At 47.8% G+C, this 21,511-nt stretch overlaps 1 protein-coding gene and 1 pseudogene across 1 annotated transcript; both read left to right on the top strand.

The window, feature by feature from the left end:
* The first annotated feature begins 1,960 nt into the window (after positions 1-1,960).
* LOC101755844 (probable LRR receptor-like serine/threonine-protein kinase At3g47570) lies at positions 1,961-6,283 on the top strand. The gene is made up of 2 exons (XM_004968176.4): positions 1,961-5,404; positions 5,548-6,283. The coding sequence occupies exons 1-2, from the start codon at positions 2,473-2,475 to the stop codon at positions 5,967-5,969; spliced, it is 3,354 nt and encodes a 1,117-aa protein (XP_004968233.1). The 5' UTR covers positions 1,961-2,472; the 3' UTR covers positions 5,970-6,283.
* A 113-nt stretch (positions 6,284-6,396) lies between these two features.
* On the top strand, positions 6,397-7,175 carry LOC111257314 (annotated as a pseudogene).
* The last annotated feature ends 14,336 nt before the right edge of the window (positions 7,176-21,511 follow it).

Here is a 21,511-nt window from a genome sequence, read left to right on the forward strand (position 1 = left end):
GACAAATACCACAAACCACTTAGGCTCGATCATGTTTCATCATCACATTCCTCAAATCTTGATCACGTTGTTGTCTTCATTATGCTAGCAGTACACATCTCTCCGCCTCTTCTATTCCACAAAACCATAATTGTTCACCGGCTCCAGCATTGTTGTTGCTCTCCACCAATCGAGGAAGCTCTTGTCCTTGACATCACCTTATCCACTGACCAGCTGAAGTTATCTGTACATCCAAAGGTCTCATAAGATTTTTGCTGGATTTGCATTAATATTAATATTGCCACCAATCTAGTCTCAACCTCGCCTTGTGTTCTCCGTGGTCATTTTTTATTCTAACTTGCAAGCTCCACAACTACATATGATGGTTCTTCTATATACATAATATATCGCATCTTCTAAGACATATATCGCGGGCCGGCGGCGCGCGGGGGAGCGGCGCCGGTGGAGCGGAGGCGACCGGTGGTGGGCGGAAGCGGGTGGGCGCGAGCGCGGGTGGAGGCGGAAGAGCGTGCAGGCGGAGGCGGATGGGTGGAGGCGTGCAGCGGCGGCGGGCGCGGGCGTGTGGCAGCAAGGCCGGCGGCGCGGGGAGGCGGAGACCGGTGGCGGCCAGCCGGCGAGCGTGGGGATTCTTTTTATTTTTTTCGAAATTTTTTAGTCCCGATTAGTGGTTGGTAACCCAACCGGGACTAAAGGGGACCTTTAATTCCGGGTGGATGACCCGGGACTAAAAATCTCCTCTTTTGTCAAGCCATCACTATTGTCCATATCACAACGCCTGTGCCTTCTCTTGTTGTCCTCCCCCTTCCCTCTACCTTGCACCTTCTGTTTTCCTGATCCTATTGCCAGTTTGTTGCAGCCATTTATGGGCACCTCTTTCATCCATTGTCCACTGTTGTTGCCCGCTGCTTCAGTTCTTCTCTGACCAAAGCGGTCGTATCGCGCTGGCCGGTAGGAAGCCATCATCTCGCAAAAGCGTCATCGTCGTCGCCAAACCACATCTAGCCGATGCCGAACCATACTTGCCATCTTCTTTGCCAATTTGCCGCTATGGAAGCCTCCATGCATCGCTCATCAAGTCTATCCTATCTCTATCAGCTCCTGTGGTATCCTGTTTTGTTTTTGCCTCAACCACGAAGCCATAGGTTGCTGGTGCTAAATTGCAGGGCTAGCAACAGGTATTTCCTCTCCCTGGCCTTGCGGCCATGCTATGTATTTTTCTCTTTAAAAAAATTACAATGATTTAATCCTAATGTTCCGATCATGTGTGATTGGTTTATTAATTAAAGTTAGAGTTATACTTGAGTATATTATATAAAAATAATATATATATATATATATATATATATATATATATATATAAGTTACCATACAAAGTACAACTTCCTACAAGGTGGAGAGGTTCGGATGGAATTTTGATTCAACTTACTCTATTCTAGATATTAGAGTTGTACTAGCAAAATATGCTAGTATGTTGCTACGGTAAAAGATCAATTGTGTTTTTCAAATTAATAATATTTTTTATTTTCATAACTAAATTTTTATTCCACTTATTGGATGTCCACACATTTAATAGAAAACTAAAAGAATTTTTTATTCAAGCAAGATAGTTAAATCAGCCTCCGATGGCCACCGACGGGGGCTCTTTAGGACTCCTTTAGCCCCGGTTGTAAAGCTAGTGGTCCTCGGGATTCTGGTGAGGCGTTTTGTCCCGGTTGTAACTACCAACCGAGACTAAAGGGGGGGCCTTTAGTCCCGATCAGTGTTTCCAACACAGACAAAATGCTCCTCACCTCCACATACACAATGCGCGTGCCCCAATTTCTCTCCTCCCTCCCCTTAATTCCAGCGGCCAGGCCTCCTCTCCTTAATTCCAACACCCACATGCCTCCTCTCCTCCTCCCTTCACCCCCTACCTCCTCTCCTCCCTCTCTCTCTCTCCTCCGCCGGATCCGGCCGGCCCCCACTCCCTCTCCCCAAGCTCCTCCCTCTCCCTCGGCCGAGGCGGGTGGCGCAGCCGGGGCCAGGGCGGCGTGGGTGGCCAGGGTCGGGGCCAGGGAGGATGATAGGTGGTTATGAGGATGATACCTGCAGATAATACTTTTAATCTCAATTCTTACAGAAGAATTGCACTATGAACTACGCTTTCATTTATACCACACCGCTCAGCTATAAAAAATGGTGCAAATCGACCAAAATAAATGAATAAATCACATGGTTTAGACTGGTGGCATATGTATGTTTGATGAGTTTTGAATCCCAACAGACCTCTGTTTGCTTATCCAACCGGAGGAAAAACCTTTACTTACTAAATCAGCTTTGCATGCCAGGCTGCAATTGTTAGAGCAGAATTAGGTAATTTGTGAACATAATTGAATCAAAGTTTTGTCTCTGACAAGTAATAGAAAATGGTAATGCTCCATAGCAAGAACACGTTCCTACACTAGTTTAAAAAATTCCCTGAAATTGGGAACAATGGTCAAGTCCAAACCATACTTGCAACTTGGAGGACCGCTGGCCGATGTAAGTCAAAGTCAAAAACAGAAGGAGACAGCGACGTCTCACCAGATCACGAATCAGATGCGATGCATGTGCATGTTCAGCAAGACATTGAAAAGCAAGCTCTTCAATACGCTCCAGCCCAGCTCCACCATGGCTTTGGCAATGCGCGTCATGAGCTTGCTTCCTGCCACCATCGCCGTGATGATCGCAGTGGCCTCTTGGGGAGCGCACGGCGGTGCCAGCGACGAGGCCAGCGCGCTGCTTGCTTTCAAGGCTCAGCTCGCCGGCAGCGGTTCCGGCATGCTTGCATCCTGGAATGGCACCGCTGGCGTCTGCGGCTGGGAGGGCGTGGCGTGCACCGGCGGCCAGGTAGTGGCACTGAGCCTGCCCTCCTATGGGCTCGCCGGAGCCCTCTCCCCGGCCATTGGGAACCTCACTTTCCTGCGGACCCTGAACCTGAGTTCCAACTGGTTCCAGGGGGAGGTCCCAGCAAGCATCGGCCGCCTAGCGAGTCTGCAGACGCTTGATCTGAGCTACAATACGTTCTCTGGTACGCTTCCTTCCAACCTCAGTGCCTGTGTCAGCTTACTGCTGTTGAGGCTCAGTAGTAACCGGTTCCATGGGCGTATCCCTGTTGAGCTTGGAGACAAGCTAACAAGTCTTCAGATGTTGTCACTGCGCAACAACAGCTTGACGGGTGCCATACCAGGATCACTAGGTAACCTGTCATCCCTGATCTACCTTCATCTGACAGAAAACCACCTCGAGGGTCCGATCCCACATGAACTTGGCAGCATGGGCGGCCTGCAGGTCCTTTTCCTCTATGAGAACAGACTCTCCGGTGTGCTTCCACACTCCCTGTACAATCTGTCCTCACTGAAAAGCTTGTGGGTAGGATACAACATGCTGTCTGGAACCATCCCTGCTGATATCGGCGATAGGTTCCCCGGTATGGAAGCTCTTGACTTTTCTAGCAACCGATTCAGTGGAGCTATCCCACCTTCGCTCGCCAACCTCTCTGCTCTCACAAAACTAGTCCTTCAAGGAAATGATTTTATTGGATATGTGCCTTCTGCTTTGGGGAAGTTAAGTCTTACTGCCCTTTACTTGGGTGACAACAGGCTAGAAGCAAACGACAGTCAAGGGTGGGAATTCATAGCTTCACTGGCAAACAGCTCCCAGCTTCAGCTTCTTGTTCTCGGCAACAACTCTTTCAGCGGGCAACTGCCTAATTCAGTCACAAACCTGTCATCAACTCTGCAAGGTCTTTATTTGGGACCCAATATGATTTCTGGGAATATTCCAATAAACATCGGAAATTTGGTTGGTCTTACAGTACTTGAGATGGCAAATACTTTTGTATCTGGACAGATTCCAGAGAGCATTGGTCAGCTAAGAAACTTGGTTCAGCTAGCCCTTTACAACACTAGCTTGTCAGGCCTCATACCTTCATCACTAGGAAATCTTACACAGTTGAATAGCCTTTTAGCATACTATGGAAACTTAGAGGGGCCAATTCCATCAAACTTGGGGAACTTAAAGAATGTGTTTTCCTTTGATCTCTCAACAAATCGACTCAATGGTTCAATTCCTATAGAGGTTTTAAAACTTCCTCGACTTTCCTGGTACTTAGACTTATCATATAATTCATTATCCGGGCCACTTCCAACTGAGGTTGGTACCATGGTGAATCTTAACGAACTGATTCTGTCTGGAAACAAGTTGTCAGGCACCATACCAGCTAGTGTTGGGAACTGTATATCGTTGGTACGGCTGCTGCTCGATAACAACTTATTAGAAGGAAGCATACCGCAATCTCTGAAGAACTTAAAAGGTCTTGAATTACTGAACCTAACAATGAATAAGCTATCTGGTAGTATTCCTGATGCCCTTGCTAGCATTGGCAACCTGCAACAACTGTATCTTGCACACAACAACTTGTCAGGTTCCATCCCCAAAGTTCTACAGAATTTGACATTGTTGGCAAAACTGGATTTGTCCTTCAATGATCTGCAAGGCGAAGTGCCAAAAGGGGGTCCTTTTGCAAATGCAACTCGCTTGTCACTTGATGGAAATGATGAGCTTTGTGGCGGAAACCCTCAACTTCATTTAGCTCCGTGCTCCACAGCTGCTGCGAGGAAGAACAGAAGGCGAATGTCAAGATCACTTATGGTCACCGTTGCGTCAATCTGCGCATTTCTATTCTTAGGTTTAATAGTTTGTCTTATCCATTTGATCCACAAGAGGCTCAGACAAGGAAAGGAAAATCAACTCATTCCCACAGCAATTGATGAACAGCACCAAAGGGTTTCATATCAAGCATTAGCAAATGGGACTGACCATTTTTCGGAGGTTAATCTGCTCGGACAAGGAAGCTATGGTGCAGTTTATAAGTGCACTTTACATGACAAGGGAATTACCGCAGCTGTAAAGGTATTCAACGTACGGCAATCTAGGTCTACTAGAAGTTTTGTGGCTGAATGTGAGGCACTGCGAAGGGTGCGCCACCGATGTCTCATAAAGATCATCACCTGTTGCTTAAGCATTGATCACCAAGGCCAAGAATTCAAGGCACTGGTTTTTGAGTTCATGCCCAATGGTAACCTAAATGATTGGCTGCATCCAGCATCCAAGATACAGAGTCTGAGCAATACGCTCAGCTTAGCTCAGAGACTGAACATTGCGGTAGATATCATGGATGCTCTGGATTATCTTCACAATCAGTGTCAACCGCCTATTATCCATTGTGATCTCAAACCAAGTAACATCCTCCTTGCCGAAGATATGAGTGCTCGGGTTGGAGATTTCGGCATATCAAAAATCCTTCCTGAAGACACTAGCAAAACTCTGCTGAATTCAGTTAGCTTCACTGGACTAAGAGGTTCCATCGGATATGTCGCTCCAGGTAACAGAAACTAACACTGATATTGCTATGTTCAGTTTTTAACTTCCATTTTGCCAAGTCCAGTTATCTCGGCATGCACGTTGATAAGTAGCTTGCCATGAATCCACTGACCAAATAGTGTCTGAAATCTGAATTGACTGCAGAGTACGGCGAGGGTCGCGCTGTCTCAACTCTTGGAGATGTTTACAGCCTCGGCATACTGTTGCTTGAGATGTTCACCGGGATGAGCCCTACTGACGACATGTTCAAAGGCTCCTTGGACCTTCATAAGTTCGCCGAGGCCGCTCTCCCCGACAGAGCCTTGGAGGTAGCCGACCCGGCAATCTGGTTTCATGAAGAAGCAAAGGGGGAAAACCCTGCCACGGTGAGAAGCAGAAGCGAGAGGTGCTTGGCTTCAGTGATCGGGCTTGGCGTGTCCTGCTCAAAGCAGCTGCCAAGGGAGCGGACGGCGATGCGGGATGCTGCCGCTGAGATGCGTGCGATCAGAGATGCCTTCCTGGTTCAATGTGCAACAGAGACTTGGCCTGCAGTCGGCACCACCGGCCTTGGAAGCGCAGACAGTTGAATGGTGGACGGAGCTACGGTCTCTTGACGCACCAAGGAGCACTGGACTAGCAACTCTGCAACTAAACAGAGTGGAGAAAGAGCCCCTTAATGAACAGAAAAACAGCCGGTGCAAGGCTTTATACAAAGAATGTGACAGCCACTGCGTGTATCCGAGAGCCTTATCTAATCTACCAAGGATTGTCCATGTACTCCCTCCGTCCCAAAATAAACACACATGTCACTTGTCGAGGAGTCAAACTTTCTAAGTTTGACTAAAATAATGTACTACTATTTATAATGTATAATAAGTATCATTAGATTGAGTATTGAGTATACTTTTCTAATACATTTATTTGAAGATATAAATGTTGATATTATTTTCTATATTCTTAATCAAACTTAAAAACGTTTGACTCTCGAGAAGTGAGATGTGCGTTTATTTTAGGATGGAGGGAGTACCCGTCACACGGATTAGTTATGATATAAGTAGGGACTAGCAAGCACCAAAACCCCATTCACTGCCCATGGATCGCTCAAATAAAAGAAACCATTGCATATGGTGGTGATGCGCTGGCGAGCCTTTCTCCAAACTTTCTGCTCTCGCGGACCTTGAACTCGCATGGAACAATTTTAGTGGAAGCGTGCCTCCACCTTTATGGAGATTGCGAAGCCTCATTTACCTGTCCGTGGCAATAAGCTAGGATTGAATGACAAGGACGGATTGGAATTCATCACCATGCTGGCAAACTGCAGTCAGCTTCAGCAACTGGCTTTTGACAATAATTCATTCATCGGGGAACTTCCTAGCTCAATTGCAAATCTATGGACAACACTCCAATTACTCTATATAGGAAACAATTGGATTTCGGGATTTATTCCATCCAGCATAGGTAATTTGGTTGGTCTAGAACTGCTTACGTTGGCAAATACTTTCATATCCGGAGTGATTCCAGATAGCATTGGTCGCCTAGAAGGCATGTCCGTGTTAGGCATTTACTACACTAGCTTGTCAGGCATCATACCTTCATCACAAGGAAACCTTACACAGTTGAAAGCTCTCTATGCGTACGATAGAAACTTGGAGGGTCCAATTCCAGCAAGCTTGGAGAACTTAAAGAATCTTTTTGTCCTTGATCTCTCAACGAAAGTGTGTAACCTGCTAAGATTTCATGTCGAAGTAGAGCATAAACCTCTCTCAAAAGACTGCGAAGCTACCATAGAGTAGATCAGTCTAAGGGTCGGACTATACCCTATCAACGCCTCCCCTCTTGCCCTTTCGATAAGATTACCCCAAAGGTCCAAACTAGAGTCTTTAATTAATTAACCAAGACCAAAGCCATATAGTTCTTGTGGTTGTACTATTTTCCTGGGTGGTCGCTCCATGTTCCAATTAAGCATGGCGGTCTTGTATTAATAAAAGGTATATCATAAATAAAACAAGTTTAATCATTGAGTTCATTAAAACCATCATAACCCAAGGTATTGCAACTAAGCATATCTACCCAATAAAAAGGTAAAACCCAGGTTGACAAGGAATGATCATAAAAACTAGGTCAATATTAAATGCAGAGCAGTGTAGAAGTGATTAAATATAGTTATTGGTACAAAAACACAAACAAGGACACACTTGCCTTTCTCCAAAGAATAGCTGCTCAGATTATCTTCAGCTCTTGTTCCTCAAAGCTCTCGAACAACGTTCCTTCTACTCGCATCAATCATCGGCACAAGTATACAAAGCAAACAACAATCACAACTAAGAACAATACATCAATCATAGGAAAGCTTTAAAAGAGCGTACTAAAGGATAAGGCTCGAATCTAAGGTCACACGAATGCAAGAAACGCTAGGAACGAAACTATGGTTGAAAAGACAAAGCTATCGAGAGATTTGAATTATAAAAGAAAGAAAAGCCTATGTGCTTCATATATTTTAATAATGAAAATAATGTAAAGATATTTTAGAGAGACATCCTTAGCAAGTTATATTTATATATGAAAAGACGATGTAGAATAGTCAAATTTTCTTTATAAACATTCAAGTACAATTTATGCAAATTAAATATTTAATTTGAAAATAAAGTATATGTAAACATCTAAGCGCATAGCTTTATGGTTATGGTTCGGGTTGAACTAACCAAATATAATTCAAAAACACAATTATTTTTATATTAGTCAAATTAACATATAATTATGAAAACTCGAGATATAACTTATGTAGCTTTTATTTAGAAAACAAATTGAATAAATATTAATCAATTTAAGTTTAATTATGAACCACCGTGGTGCATCTCTAATTCGCTTTTAATTGAAAGAGTTGTTTAATTAAGCATTAACTAAATTAACATTTATTATGAAAAGCGGTTATAACACTAAGTAGCTTTTAATTAAAGAAGACATGTTTAACATGCATTAATTATATTAATATTAAATTAATTTTAAAAACATGCATGATGGAAGGATCACTACTAACATGTAATTTGTGTTATCACGAACCTAACTCAACAAGAACGGATATAAACGAAGCTGTAATGAGGAGCCTATGGGTTAAACAAGGTCGTAGGGCCTAATCACGATTAACGGAAGGTTATTGGGGTTAGCAAGGAAGATTTGCAAGACACTATAATAGAGCTCGCCATTAGGTCAAAGCATAGGGTTAGATCTATTAAAGTGCTCAGGTTGGACTTGGTTGCACGGATCCAATCTAATGAGGGACATGGATGAAAAAAACAAGACACAAGGAAAAACTAACTATTTACAAAGCTTTCCGGGGCCTATGCGCAAAAGCACCACAACTCAGCATCCATGGCGGACGGGCTCCTGGATGGCAAAATCCTCGTGTCGGATTTATAAGCCCACAGTCCACCAAGGGGTTACCCAAGTCGTTGATTGTGGCGGAACCGCCCAAATTAACCTGACTAAAATGCATTGAAGTCGCCTGACACGCGATTATGCACTTTAAGCAAGTCAACTTGGTCGACCGTCGGATTTCCTCCGATAAACCACATAAACAGGATCGAGAAGCATCGCTCACGCGAAGGTGAGTAGCACAGAGGTTACAACAATCCATCATGACAACATAGTTCAACAATTTATTACATCAGAGTTTTTGAAATTCAAACCGAAATTTGCATGGTTCGAAGTCAAAGGAAAACAGCGGAAACTAAACGTCGATACATGACATCACGACGGAGCCGATCATGACATCAAAAATTTCTTCCTTCGCCATCCGAGGAAGGATCCCACTCGACGGTCCAGCCTGGAGGAAGCTGGGTCGGCCAAGTGGTACCAACACCCAAACTATTGACATTACCTGAAAAAGATTAGCCACAACAAGGCTGAGCAACTAGTACTCAGCAAGACTGACCCGTCGGAAAGACACGACCGAGACCTAGACATGCAAGGCTTTCTGGCTCTGGGGTTTTCTTTGCCAAAAGCGTCTAAAGTCAGTCCTTATTTTCAACATTTTAGCTCATGTTCTATGTTCTTTATCCATTCTAGATTAGCAACTTATACTAAACAAACATGGTTTCCAAGCAATTACTTAACAAGCATCAAGATTAAAATCATCATCATCATGTTCCATCTTTACTCAGTGCAGAATAGCGATCAAGTAGTCCCAATCTGTGAGAGGCAGACGAATCGATTCGAATTTATTAACCATGCATGGCAAACCTAATCTCACGACATCCGCGCACCACGAAGGGTCGCTTCATTTGTCAGCCGTCCCCATCGATCCCTTAGGCACGTGTCAGGGCCAACTTCCTTTGGCATGCAATGCTCCACAGTCCTGGCCTATTGCTGCACTGTGACCGCACTTGCACCCACATGATGCACCATGGGAACGACGTTCCAAGGACAGCCGGAGGGTATGCCACGCCCCAGTTCAATCAGGTACTAGGCTTCCCCATCCCATACTAGGTATGAGATTAGTACTTTCAAACACTTGATCACGAACGCCGACACGTTTCGACCATAGTTCATTTTCATTTAGACAGACGGGGCAATCCACCAAGTATCGAACACAAGCCTGACCCCGTCCGTCGTCCTTATAGTTGCGACATATCTGAAATATTCAACTCCTATAACTCGCGAGTGACAGGAGATCACTCGACTTTTACCGAAACCTATTAAGCAATGCAACTACTCGGCAAGGTCTTCTTCCGGCGCCGGGTGAAGCTCGTACGTTCCGTCGGCGAGATTCAACTCTACACGAAAATGCAATGCTGGGGTTAGACATTTTAGATGGTTATTTCAACACACTCATGTTTTAACACGGACACTTTGCTACAGGAAAGGTGGGGGAGTTCAACTTCTGTTGGTGGAGAACAGGATGAGAGGGTCGGATTGGGGGAAACTTAGGGTCTGACCCTCAGGTTTAAGGAAAAACCGTACCGAGGTCGTCAGACTCAACACAGAGGAATCCCCAAAATTATTTCATCGTACCCTCGGGTCAAAGAAAAAGTTACAACCGAGCCCTCGGGCGAGGCGGAGAAAGGGTCGGCGAAACTTGGCAGGGTCGGGCGAGGCGAAAGGAAAAAGGTCGGGCGAGATGAAAAGAAAAGGGGTCGGGCGAACCGAAACAAAGGGGTCGGGCGAAACGAAAAGGAAGGGGTCGGTCGAGAGGGAACACAAGGGGTCGGTCGAGACGGAACACAAGGGGTTGGTCGCTTACCTCCAGGTCTACCGGTGAAGCCTTGGGGCCGAACAGGAGTAGGCTGGGGTGGGAAGTCGTACACGCTAAGTCTTGGGCAACGGCGAGTCTTCGACGGTGGTCAGGTGGCGGTGGTGCTTCTTGCGGACACCAGCAAGCTCGAGTACCGTGCGGAGGAGCGGGCGGCTGGTCTGTTGGGAGAAACGGCTTGAGGGTGGCGGCGAAGTCGCCGAAGTGTGGGGGTGGTGTAAAAGGGGTGAGCTCCACGGAAGCTCAGCGGCGGCGCGGGGAGAAAGCGGCGGCGCAGGTGCGGGCGGTGGCAAGGGGTGGCATTGCCGGTGAGGGGGGTTCCCTTTTATAGGGTCGGGGTGGCGCGGAGGGTCGAGGCGGGGCTTCGGTGGGGAAAGGATAAGGCCGGGAGCGGCGAGTGCGCGGACAAGGCGGCCATTGGCCAGCAACGCCATTGGGCAGAGGAGGTGGAGCTCCGGGTGGTCTTCGGCGGCGATTGGCCTTGGGCGACGCCCGTCTGGGGCTTCCGGTCTGTCGGGCGGGCGAGGCGGAGAGCTACCGTGGGGGTTGGGCGAACGGGCGGAGGCGCGGGATGTCGGGGGCGTGTCAGCTTTCTCGGCGGACGGGCGGAACAGGGTTGGCGGAGCAGAGCCGTGGCAGGCGGAAGGCGGCACGCGCGCAGCCGGCGGTTGGCTGGCCCGGCGTTCGCTCCGTCCTGTCGCAGGCGCGGGTTGGGCGCCGTGGCTCTCGTCCTGTCGCTGTCGTGCTGGGGATAGGGCGCCGGCGAGCTGCCGGTGGCCGGCGGCCACGTGGCGCGCGGTGCGCGAGCGAACATGCTCGGGCGTGCGGGCGTCGAGGCTCCCTTCGGGCAGCAAGCCCGACCAGCTTTGGAGTGATCCTTCCTCCGAATCTTTCAACACAACTTCCGAAACTCCCTTAAACAAACTTGCTCAACTCTGATTGTTCTTCAAACTTTGTTTAAGGTGCTGGTTTAGATTGTGAAAGGATTCAAAGATATTTCCGGCCAAGTTAGCCAAAAATCTGGGATTCCAGACTTAGGATTTAAGGCATCCGGGGTGAGTTGACTGGTTTACCTCACTTTGACCGGGATTTTGAACAAGTTCGGGTCCGATTTGGATCTGGGTCAGAGTAACAAAGTTGGAATACACTCGAGGTACTACAACTTTCATTAAGGCTCTGACTTGGGTTTAGATAGGAAAACGGGATATGAAAGCTTGTAAAGATGGAGGAAAACTCGAATTCCAGGACTTAAGAGATTTTCAGGGTCCTTTAGAAAAACCGGCTTTGGTTGCTGTTTTTGACTTCCTTCCACTCCGAATTGGTCAAAGTGCTTTTAACAAAAGTTGTTGGAATTAAAAAGTTTTACAACTCTTATTTGGGCAGAAACTTAAGTTTGTATATAATATTTCAAGATTTAAATCAAACTCCAAAAGGAGCTTCTTAGGTTTATAAAGGTCATTTCACTTCTTAAATTAGGGATTTATCACTGGTTTAGAGTTAAAAGTACTTAATTTAGGTAGAGTTGTTACAGCCTACCCCCCTTAAAGGAATCTTGCCCCGAGATTCAAGTGCAGAAGGAACTAGTGTGGTTGGTGCAATGTACCTCCTTGCTCGAAAAGAAAACCGCGGAAGTTAGCGTTGAGGTACTCTTCCGTCTCCCAGGTCGCTTCATCTTCCGTATGGTTACTCTACTGAATTTTGTACATCTTGACCATTTGCCGACGAGTATGTCTTTCCTTGCGGTCGAGGATCTTAACAGGATACTCCTTATATGATAAATCGGGTTCGATCTCCAATTCTTCCGGGGGAATGATTTCAGTTGGAATCCTGATGCACTTCTTAAGTTGCGAGACATGGAAAACATCAGGTATTGCTACAATCTTCTCTGGAAGTTTAACTCGGTACGCTATGGGTCCACACGCCTCTACGATCTCATAGGGACCAATATAGCGCGGAGCTAACTTTCCCTTTACTCCAAAACGTTGTACACCTTTGGTCGGTGAAACCCGTAGGTATACAAAATCCCCAACCTTAAATTGGATGGGTCTTCTTCTTTGATCGGAATAGCTCTTGTGTCGAGATTGGGCGGCCTTGAGATTTTCGCGGATGACTCTCACTTTTTCTTCGGCCTCTATGACCAGGTCAGGTCCATACACCGTTCGCTCTCCGGGTTGCGACCAGCTCAGTGGGGTCCGGCATCTACGTCCATACAAGGCCTCGAAAGGTGCCATTTTCAGGCTAGCTTGGTAACTGTTGTTGTAGGAGAATTCCGCTAATGGCAAATACCCCAGTTCTTGTCATAATGAATAACACAGGCGCGTAACATATCTTCCAAAATCTGATTAACCCTTTCAGTTTGCCCGTTGGTCTGAGGATGATATGTGGAACTACGGATCAATTGAGTGCCAAGTGAAAACTGCAACTGCTCCCAAAAGCGTGCTACAAACTGACTACCTCGATCAGAGATGATCATTTTAGGTACTCCATGCAAGGAAACAATCCGATCAAGGTACAATTCTGCATATTTCTGTATGGTGTGGGTGGTGTGTACTGGAAGGAAATGTGCCGTTTTGGTTAGTCGGTCTACTATAACCCATATGGAGTCATGCTTGCGGGGGGTATTGGGTAGTCCGACTATAAAGTCCATGCTTATGTCTTCCCATTTCCACGAGGGAATAGGCAGCGGCTGCAAGGGGCCAGCTACCCTCAAGTGGCTTGCCTTGACTCGCTGACAGGTATCACACTCTGAAACATAGCGTGCAATGTCGGGTTTCATCCCACTCCACCAGAAATTTTGTCGGAGGTCGTGATACATCTTGGTATTGCCGGGGTGAATCGAGAACTTGGATAGGTGTGCTTCGTGCAGAATTTGTCTCTTAAGCTCGGGATCATTTGGAACTACAAGTCGAGCTTCATAATGTACCACTCCTTTCCAGCCCTGTCGGAAACGTTTATATCCCTCATCCTTCTGTGCAAGTTTCCCTTTGATAATGTTTATCTCTTTGTCCTCTAGCTGTGCTAGAATGATTTGGTCAAGTAGGGTGGGCTCTAGAGAAATATGACTTAAGGTGTCGTGTGGAACAATTTCCAAGTTGAGTCTAGCCATTTCGTGACACAGGGTCTCGGCATAATTACTCGCCGATAAGCAGTTACAATGGATCTTGCGGCTAAGGGCATCTGCAACTATGTTGGCTTTTCCTAGGTGATAATGCACTTCTAGGTCATAATCCTTGATTAATTCTAGCCATCACCGCTGATGCATGTTGAGGTCTTCTTGAGTGAATATATACTTAAGGCTCTTGTGATCTGTATAGATGTTGCATCGGGTTCCCATGAGTTAATGCCTCCATATTTTCAGAGCATGAACGACTGCCGCTAACTCAAGATCATGAGTAGGGTAATTCAACTCATGTGGTCGTAATGCTCGCGAGGCATAGGCAATGACTCGGCTGTCTTGCATAAGAACACAACCAAGTCCAGTGCCAGAGGCATCGCAATACACATCAAATGGCCTAGTGGTGTCGAAAACTTCGAATCTGATGAACTGAAGTGGGCGGCTTCCAGTCCATTACTTCTTGCACCTTGCTTGGGTCTACTGCTATACCGTCTCTGGATATGGTGTGTCCCAAGAATTTAACACTGTCCAGCCAAAAGTCACACTTAGAGAATTTGGCATAGAGTTGGTGGTCTCTTAAGCGTTGGAGTAAAGTATGTAGGTGCTCTGCATGTTTTTCTTCATTCTTCGAGTACACCAAGATGTCGTCAATGAATACCACGACGAATTTGTCGAGTTCGGGCATAAACACCGAATTCATGAGGTACATGAAATAAGCCGGTGCATTAGTAAGCCCAAATGACATGACTAAGTACTCGTAGAGTCCATATCGTGTAGAAAAGGCAGTCTTTGGAATGTCGCACGGGCGGATCTTGATTTGATGGTAGCCAGAACGGAGGTCAATTTTGGAAAACACTCTAGCTCCAGCTAATTGGTCGAACAGAACATCAATGCGGGGTAGTGGGTACTTATTCTTTATCGTCACCGCATTGAAAGGTCGGTAGTCCACACACATACGCAGACTATCGTCCTTCTTTTTCACAAACAAGGCAGGGCAACCCCAAGGTGATGTACTTGGGCGAATAAAACCCTTTTCCAACAAAACATGCAACTGAGTTTTCATTTCTGCTAGTTCGGCTGGTGGCATCCGGTATGGTCTCTTTGAAATTGGGGCGGTACCTGGTTGCAACTCAATGGCAAACTCGATGTCTCTCTCAGGCGGCATACCCGGCAAATCGTCTGGAAACACATCCGGGTACTCGCACACTACTGGGATATCTTCCAATCGGGCTTTAGACACGGGATAGGCACAAGAAGTTTGGCACTCTCGGGGAGGTAAGTGTATAGTCGAGCTACCATACTTGGGTGAATTTATATGGATTGCCCTGGCAGGGATATCTAGGGTCACTTGGTGTCGGGTCATCCAATCCATACGCAAGATAACATCTATTCCTTCTATCCCAAGGGTAAGCAGATCTTCCTTAAGAAGGGTCCTCCCTAACTGGATAGGTACTCTGCAGCTTACTTGGTGTGAAGTTACCTTTCCACCCGGGGTAGAGATTATGTAGGTACCTTTGGTGTGACAGAAATCTAACCCACACTTAGCACTGATTCTAGTCCCAATGAAACTATGAGATGCTCCCGAATCAAACAGAATAAGGACGGGTTGATCACAGATAGAAAAGGTACTCGTCATCACTGGTGCGCCCTCTGGAAGTTCAGCAAGGGTGGTGAAGTTCAGCCTGCCTTGTCGGACCTGCACCTTTGGCTTCTTCCCCTTGTTGCCCAGTGTATGGCTCTGACTGGGTCGTTGATTCTGGTTGCGGGGGCAGTCCTTGGCGAAGTGTCCTGGGTTCCCGCAAGTGAAACAGCGGTTTCCAGTGACCGGGCGCAGCGGCATCGGGAGAGCAGGGCGGGGTCCTTGCGGCTGGAATCCGGGGAAACGAGGTGCTGCCTGCGGTGGAGGTCGAGCAACCCATCTCCCAGGCTGTGCGGGCGTGCGAGGTGCTTGTGGGGAAACCATTCTGTACTTCTGGGCAGGCGGGCTGGGTGCCGGCATTGGGGCCTTCCTTTTCATGTCGGCCTTGAGGGCCCTCATGCAATCTTCCTGGGAAATGGCCAGGTTCACCAGTTCATTGTAGGAACCCACTTTGATGGGATTCAGCCTTTCCTTGAGCTTCAAACTCAAGCCTCTGCGGAAACGGTCCCTCTTTTTCTCATCGGAGTCCGCATGGTAGCCTGCATAGCGACACAGGTCATTGAAAGCCTGCGCATAGTGCAGACATCGCGGCCTCCCTGGGTGAGAGCCAGGAACTCGTTGAGCTTGCGCTCCAGAAGACCTTCAGGGATGTGATGGCCCCTGAACGCCGTCTTGAATTCCTCCCAACCGACGACGTGGTCGGCCGGCTGCATGGCATGGTAGTGATCCCACCACAGGAGAGCAGAACCACGCAACTACTGCGCGGCGAACCGAACCTTGTTCTCGTCCGGGCAGTAGGCGGTGAGAAGGGAGAACTTGGACTCGATAGTGCGAATCCAGGCATCGGCGTCAAGTGGGTCCTCCGTCTTGTGAAATAGAGGAGGCTGGGTCCCCAGAAAATCTTCGTAACGAGCAACATGGGGCTGTTGATGGGCCCTTCCTCCCTGAGGCTGCTGCTGCTGCTGCCCCTGAGCGATGTGCCTCAACAGCTCGGTCTGGGCTGCCAAGATCGACTCGAGGGTGGTCGGAGGCGGAGGTGGGGGAGGCACCTCGCTGCCACTGGGAACGGAGCCGGAGCGTGTGCGATGCGCCATCCTTGGGCGAGCCAAAACCTTATCCCCGGGGTCTCACTAATTCCGACCTCTGGTGCCGGGGTCGGGCGAAACGGAGCTTCTCAACACGGGATCGGACAAAACGGAGCCTTTCATCCCGGGGTCGGGCGAGGCGGAGACCTGCCGCGAGGGGTCGGGCGCGTCCGACCTCGCGACTCGGGGTCGGTCAACTTTGGACAGGCCCACAGGAGACGGGTGTGTGGTCACAGCACCAAAACCCACACAACTTGGCATTCACGGCGCGTCGCAAAGGGTCAAAAGTCGAGTCAAGAGTGAAAGAAAAACAGGAACTGCTTTCACCAAGATCATTTCATTGCTGGTCTTAAAATATAGGAGGAGTACTCAACTCAAGGCTAACCTATTACATCATTGGCCAAAAATATAGGTCGTCGAGGAGTACAATCAAAAATAAAATAGAACCGCTCAACCTAGTTTGTTATAACTAGAAGTCGTCGAGGTTGCCCACGGAGGCAAAGCTAAGGACCGGAGAGTGAGCATCACCAACTGGAGGCTGCGGTGAGGCATTCTCATAGTCCATGCTTGAAAAGCCTTCGATCTCCTCAGGCTCCTCCTCCTGGGCCATCGGCTCATCCAGCTGCACCTCTAAGGCGTGGATGGCATTAAGCTCATCGTGATGCTCCTGCAGGTGCTCATTGGCGTTCGCCAGCTCCATGTTCACATCATAGAACTGGTCAGCCAAGATCTCCATATCGTGATCCATATCCACAATCTCTTCCTCCAAACGAGTAATCTTGTCCTGCATCTCAGCAATCTGAACATCCTTCTGTACCAGCTCGAGCGACTGGTCCACCATGCCACTCTGCACGGTAGACAAGGCAACCTGGTTGGCCACTGCCATCCCAATCACCATAGCCATCGCTCGGCTCTGCAGCTCAACCATCCTGTAGAACACATTCAGGCAACGAGCTGAAACAAAAATCGTGCACTGAGGATCCATAAGCCCGAGCAAGTCCATATGCTCCATACGATCCAACCAGTCCGGGTCCCTCGTACCCCGGGCAGGGAACAACCCAATCGGGTCTAGCATGATCTCAAGAGGGTGTGCCCAGCAAAACTGGGTCAAGGTCTGCAAGGCTGCGAACTCCCAGGCGTCGTGGAGCGTGTGTCCCTCAGCCACTACCTCCAACAGCGACAACGGTGGCTGATCCGGAGGCGGGGGTACCCGCACGTGTATGCGGCTCCGCGGAATCCCGTGGTCCTGGTACGCACGGCCCGCATAAACCGGCGGCGACTGGTACCCGAAAGAGCGCAGGGTGTCCCACAACACAGTTGGAAAACCCTCGTAGTGAAGGCACCGTGAGTAGGTGGTGCCCTCCGTACCGACTGCCACGTGCACGGGCTGCGCCATCTGTAACCAAGGGTCACGTGAGAAATGGGGTTAACACTTGGAAATCAAACAGATTTCTGGCAGTTAGAGAAAAGCTCATAACTCAGCAAGTATTCCTCCAAAATTTCTCAAATTTTACCAGCATGTTCTTTAGATAGTGGGTAACAAGTTTGGTATTCAAAGGTAGGGCTAGAACAGACCTAACAAGGTGATAATCTCAGATTCCCATTAAGTATACCTGCTGGAACTCTTCAGACCGAGTCAAGATAAACTGAATACATCTTCCAAACCAGAGACTTAACAAAACCGAAACTCTACCAGTAAGTCCTTCACTAAGTTCTAAAAAACTCTGCTTAAAGGACTCCTCGCAGAAAAGGTCCTTAAGGTGGTCGAAATAGCAGAAACTCCGTTGGTGTGCACTTTGGGCTAACAGCCAACAGGGGGTCACCAAACTGATCACAACTCTCAACCCAAATGGTAGTACCTTGAGGCAGTTTTACTTGGGAGTTTTAACACAACTTTCTTATACAAAGTTTCTGGAGTTAGCATGGCGGAAAAAGGACAGCTAGACAATCCTTAACGCGGTGCATTACTTTTTACGACGTACTCGAGTTTGGTTTTATTTCCTTAGGTTGTGATTTTTATTTCTTAATGCATGCACGTCCTAGTCGTCCTCTCAACCAAAAATAATTTCCAAAAACCTTTGGACTTACGTGGTCAGTGCCGGTGGCAAGGCAACAATACGGCTCTCACTATAATAGCTAGTCGAGTTACTAGGCCTCGTTTCGAACGCAACGTTTGTTAGTGTACCTGCAGAAAAACACAACACAGCTTGAACCTTCCGTGCCAGCACTCATGAAAGCGTCCACAATCATTACCGTTCACTATAGAAATGGCACCCATGCGTTTAACACTGCATGGACAGTGCAACAACCGTGGAAATAGGTTCCTTTGAATAGAATCCTATAACCCTTCGCATTCTCGTGATGCAGAATCATGCACACGTGTAACAAACGTGGGCGAACAACCGTGACGATAGGCTCGTTGGAATCGAACCATACCATCCTTCGCATGTATTAACATACGGAACCTGCGCACGTATAATAGATGTGGGCGAAACAACCGTGATGATAGGCTCGTTGGAATCGAATTCCCATCACCCTTCGCATACTCGCGATGCGGATTTCGGCACACGTATGATAGACATGGCAACAAGTGCTGGAAGTTAGAAGATAACCAATAACTATTAGCCACCTTAAAAATAACCCCAAAATCCCCTAGGGCTCCTCGAACTAAACTCATCCTTAGCGAACTTACGAATTTCTCAATTTTACTTCTTCCAAATTTTAGTTGGAAAAAGAGTTTTAAGGTTTGTTGTTCTCCGTACTGTGCTTCGAGCTCTGATACCAGCTGTGGCGGAACTGCCCAAATTAACCTGACTAAAATGCATTGAAGTCGCCTGACATGCGATTATGCACTTTAAGCAAGTCAACTTGGTCGACCGTCGGATTTCCTCCGATAAACCACATAAACAGGATCGAGAAGCATCGCTCACGCGAAGGTGAGTAGCACAGATGACAACATAGTTCAACAATTTATTACATCAGAGTGTTTGAAATTCAAACTGAAATTTGCATGGTTCGAAGTCAAAGGAAAACAGCGGAAACTAAACGTCGATACATGACATCACGACGGAGCCGATCATGACATCAAAAAATTTCTTCCTTCGCCATCCGAGGAAGGATCCCACTCGACGGTCCAGCCTGGAGGAAGCTGGGTCGGCCAAGTGGTACCAACACCCAAACTATTGACATTACCTGAAAAAGATTAGCCACAACAAGGCTGAGCAACTAGTACTCAGCAAGACTGACCCGTCGGAAAGACATGACCGAGACCTAGACATGCAAGGCTTTCTGGCTCTGGGGTTTTCTTTGCCAAAAGCGTCTAAAGTCAGTCCTTATTTTCAACATTTTAGCTCATGTTATATGTTCTTTATCCATTCTAGATTAGCAACTTATACTAAACAAACATGGTTTCCAAGCAATTACTTAACAAGCATCAAGATTAAAATCATCATCATGTTCCATCTTTACTCAGTGCAAAATAGCGATCTAGTAGTCCCAATCTGTGAGAGGCAGAAAATCGATTCGAATTTATTTACCATGCATGGCAAACCTAATCTCACGACATCCACGCACCACGAAGGGTCGCTTCATTTGTCAGCCGTCCCCATCGATCCCTTAGGCACGTGTCAGGGCCAACTTCCTTTGGCATGCAATGCTCCACAGTCCTGGCCTATTGCTGCACTGTGACCGCACTTGCACCCACATGATGCACCATGGGAACGACGTTCCAAGGACAGCCGGAGGGTATGCCACGCCCCAGTTCAATCAGGTACTAGGCTTCCTCATCTCATACTAGGTATGAGATTAGTACTTTCAAACACTTGATCACGAAGGCCGACACGTTTCGACCATAGTTCATTTTCATTTAGACAGACGGGGCAATCCACCAAGTATCGAACACAAGCCTGACCCCGTCCGTCGTCCTTATAGTTGCGACATATCTGAAACATTCAACTCCTATAACTCGCGAGTGACAGGAGATCACTCGACTTTTACCGAAACCTATTAAGCAATGCAACTACTCGGCCTTAGCAACTAGTATTCAAAAACAAGGTACTAAGTTTATGCATCTAAGGTTCCATTACAACTCCTCGAAACGTAAATGCGCAATCAAGTAATCAATAATATTGCATGAACTCAAGATAGGAATTTATGCTCCGGGGCTTGCCTTCAGGAAAAGCTTGCGGGTCCTCGGGGTCTTGCTCCGGTTCGGGCTCTCCTTCGAAGGGATGCAGTTCCTCGGCGGGGTCTTCTTTCGGCGCCGGGTGAAGCTCGTACATTCCGTCGGCGAGATTCAACTCTACACGGAAATGCAATGCAGAGGTTAAACATTTTAGATGGTTATTTCAACACACTCATGTTTTAACACGGACACTTTGCTACAGGAAAGGTGGGGGAGTTCAACTTCTGTTGGTGGAGAACAGGATGAGAGGGTCGGATTGGGGGAAACTTAGGGTCTGACCCTCAGGTTTAAGGAAAAATCGTACCGAGGTCCTCAGACTCAACACAGAGGAATCCCCGAAATTATTTCATCGATACCCTCAGGTCAAAGAAAAAGTTACAACCGAGCCCTCGGGCGAGGCGGAGAAAGGGTCGGCGAAACTTGGCAGGGTCGGGCGAGGCGAAAGGAAAAAGGTCGGGCGAGACGAAAAGAAAAGGGGTCGGGCGAACCGAAACAAAGGGGTCGGGCGAAATGAAAAGGAAGGGGTCGGTCGAGACGGAACACAAGGGGTCGGTCGAGACGGAACACAAGAGGTCGGTCGCTTACCTCCAGGTCTACCGGTGAAGCCTTGGGGCCGAACAGGAGTAGGCTGGGGTGGGAAGTCGTACGCGCTAAGGCTTGGGCAGCGGCGAGACTTCGACGGTGGTCCGGCAGCGGCGGTGCTTCTTGCGGACACCAGCAAGCTCGAGTACCGCGCGGAGGAGCGGATGGCTGGTGTGTTGGGAGAAACGGCTTGAGGGTGGCGGCGAAGTCGCCGGAGTGTGGGGGTGGTGCAAAAGGGGTGAGCTCCACGGAAGCTCAGCGGCGGCGCGGGGAGAAA

The sequence above is a fragment of the Setaria italica genome, chromosome V, assembly GCF_000263155.2.
Source record: "Setaria italica strain Yugu1 chromosome V, Setaria_italica_v2.0, whole genome shotgun sequence".
Lineage (NCBI taxonomy): Eukaryota > Viridiplantae > Streptophyta > Magnoliopsida > Poales > Poaceae > Setaria > Setaria italica.

Bases quoted from the DNA above. Each gene is read 5' to 3' on its own strand.
- LOC101755844 (XM_004968176.4), top strand. From the start codon at position 2,473: ATGGTCAAGTCCAAACCATACTTGCAACTTGGAGGACCGCTGGCCGAT. The intron at 5,405-5,547 runs GTAACAGAAACT...AATTGACTGCAG, and splicing joins CATCGGATATGTCGCTCCAG to AGTACGGCGAGGGTCGCGCT.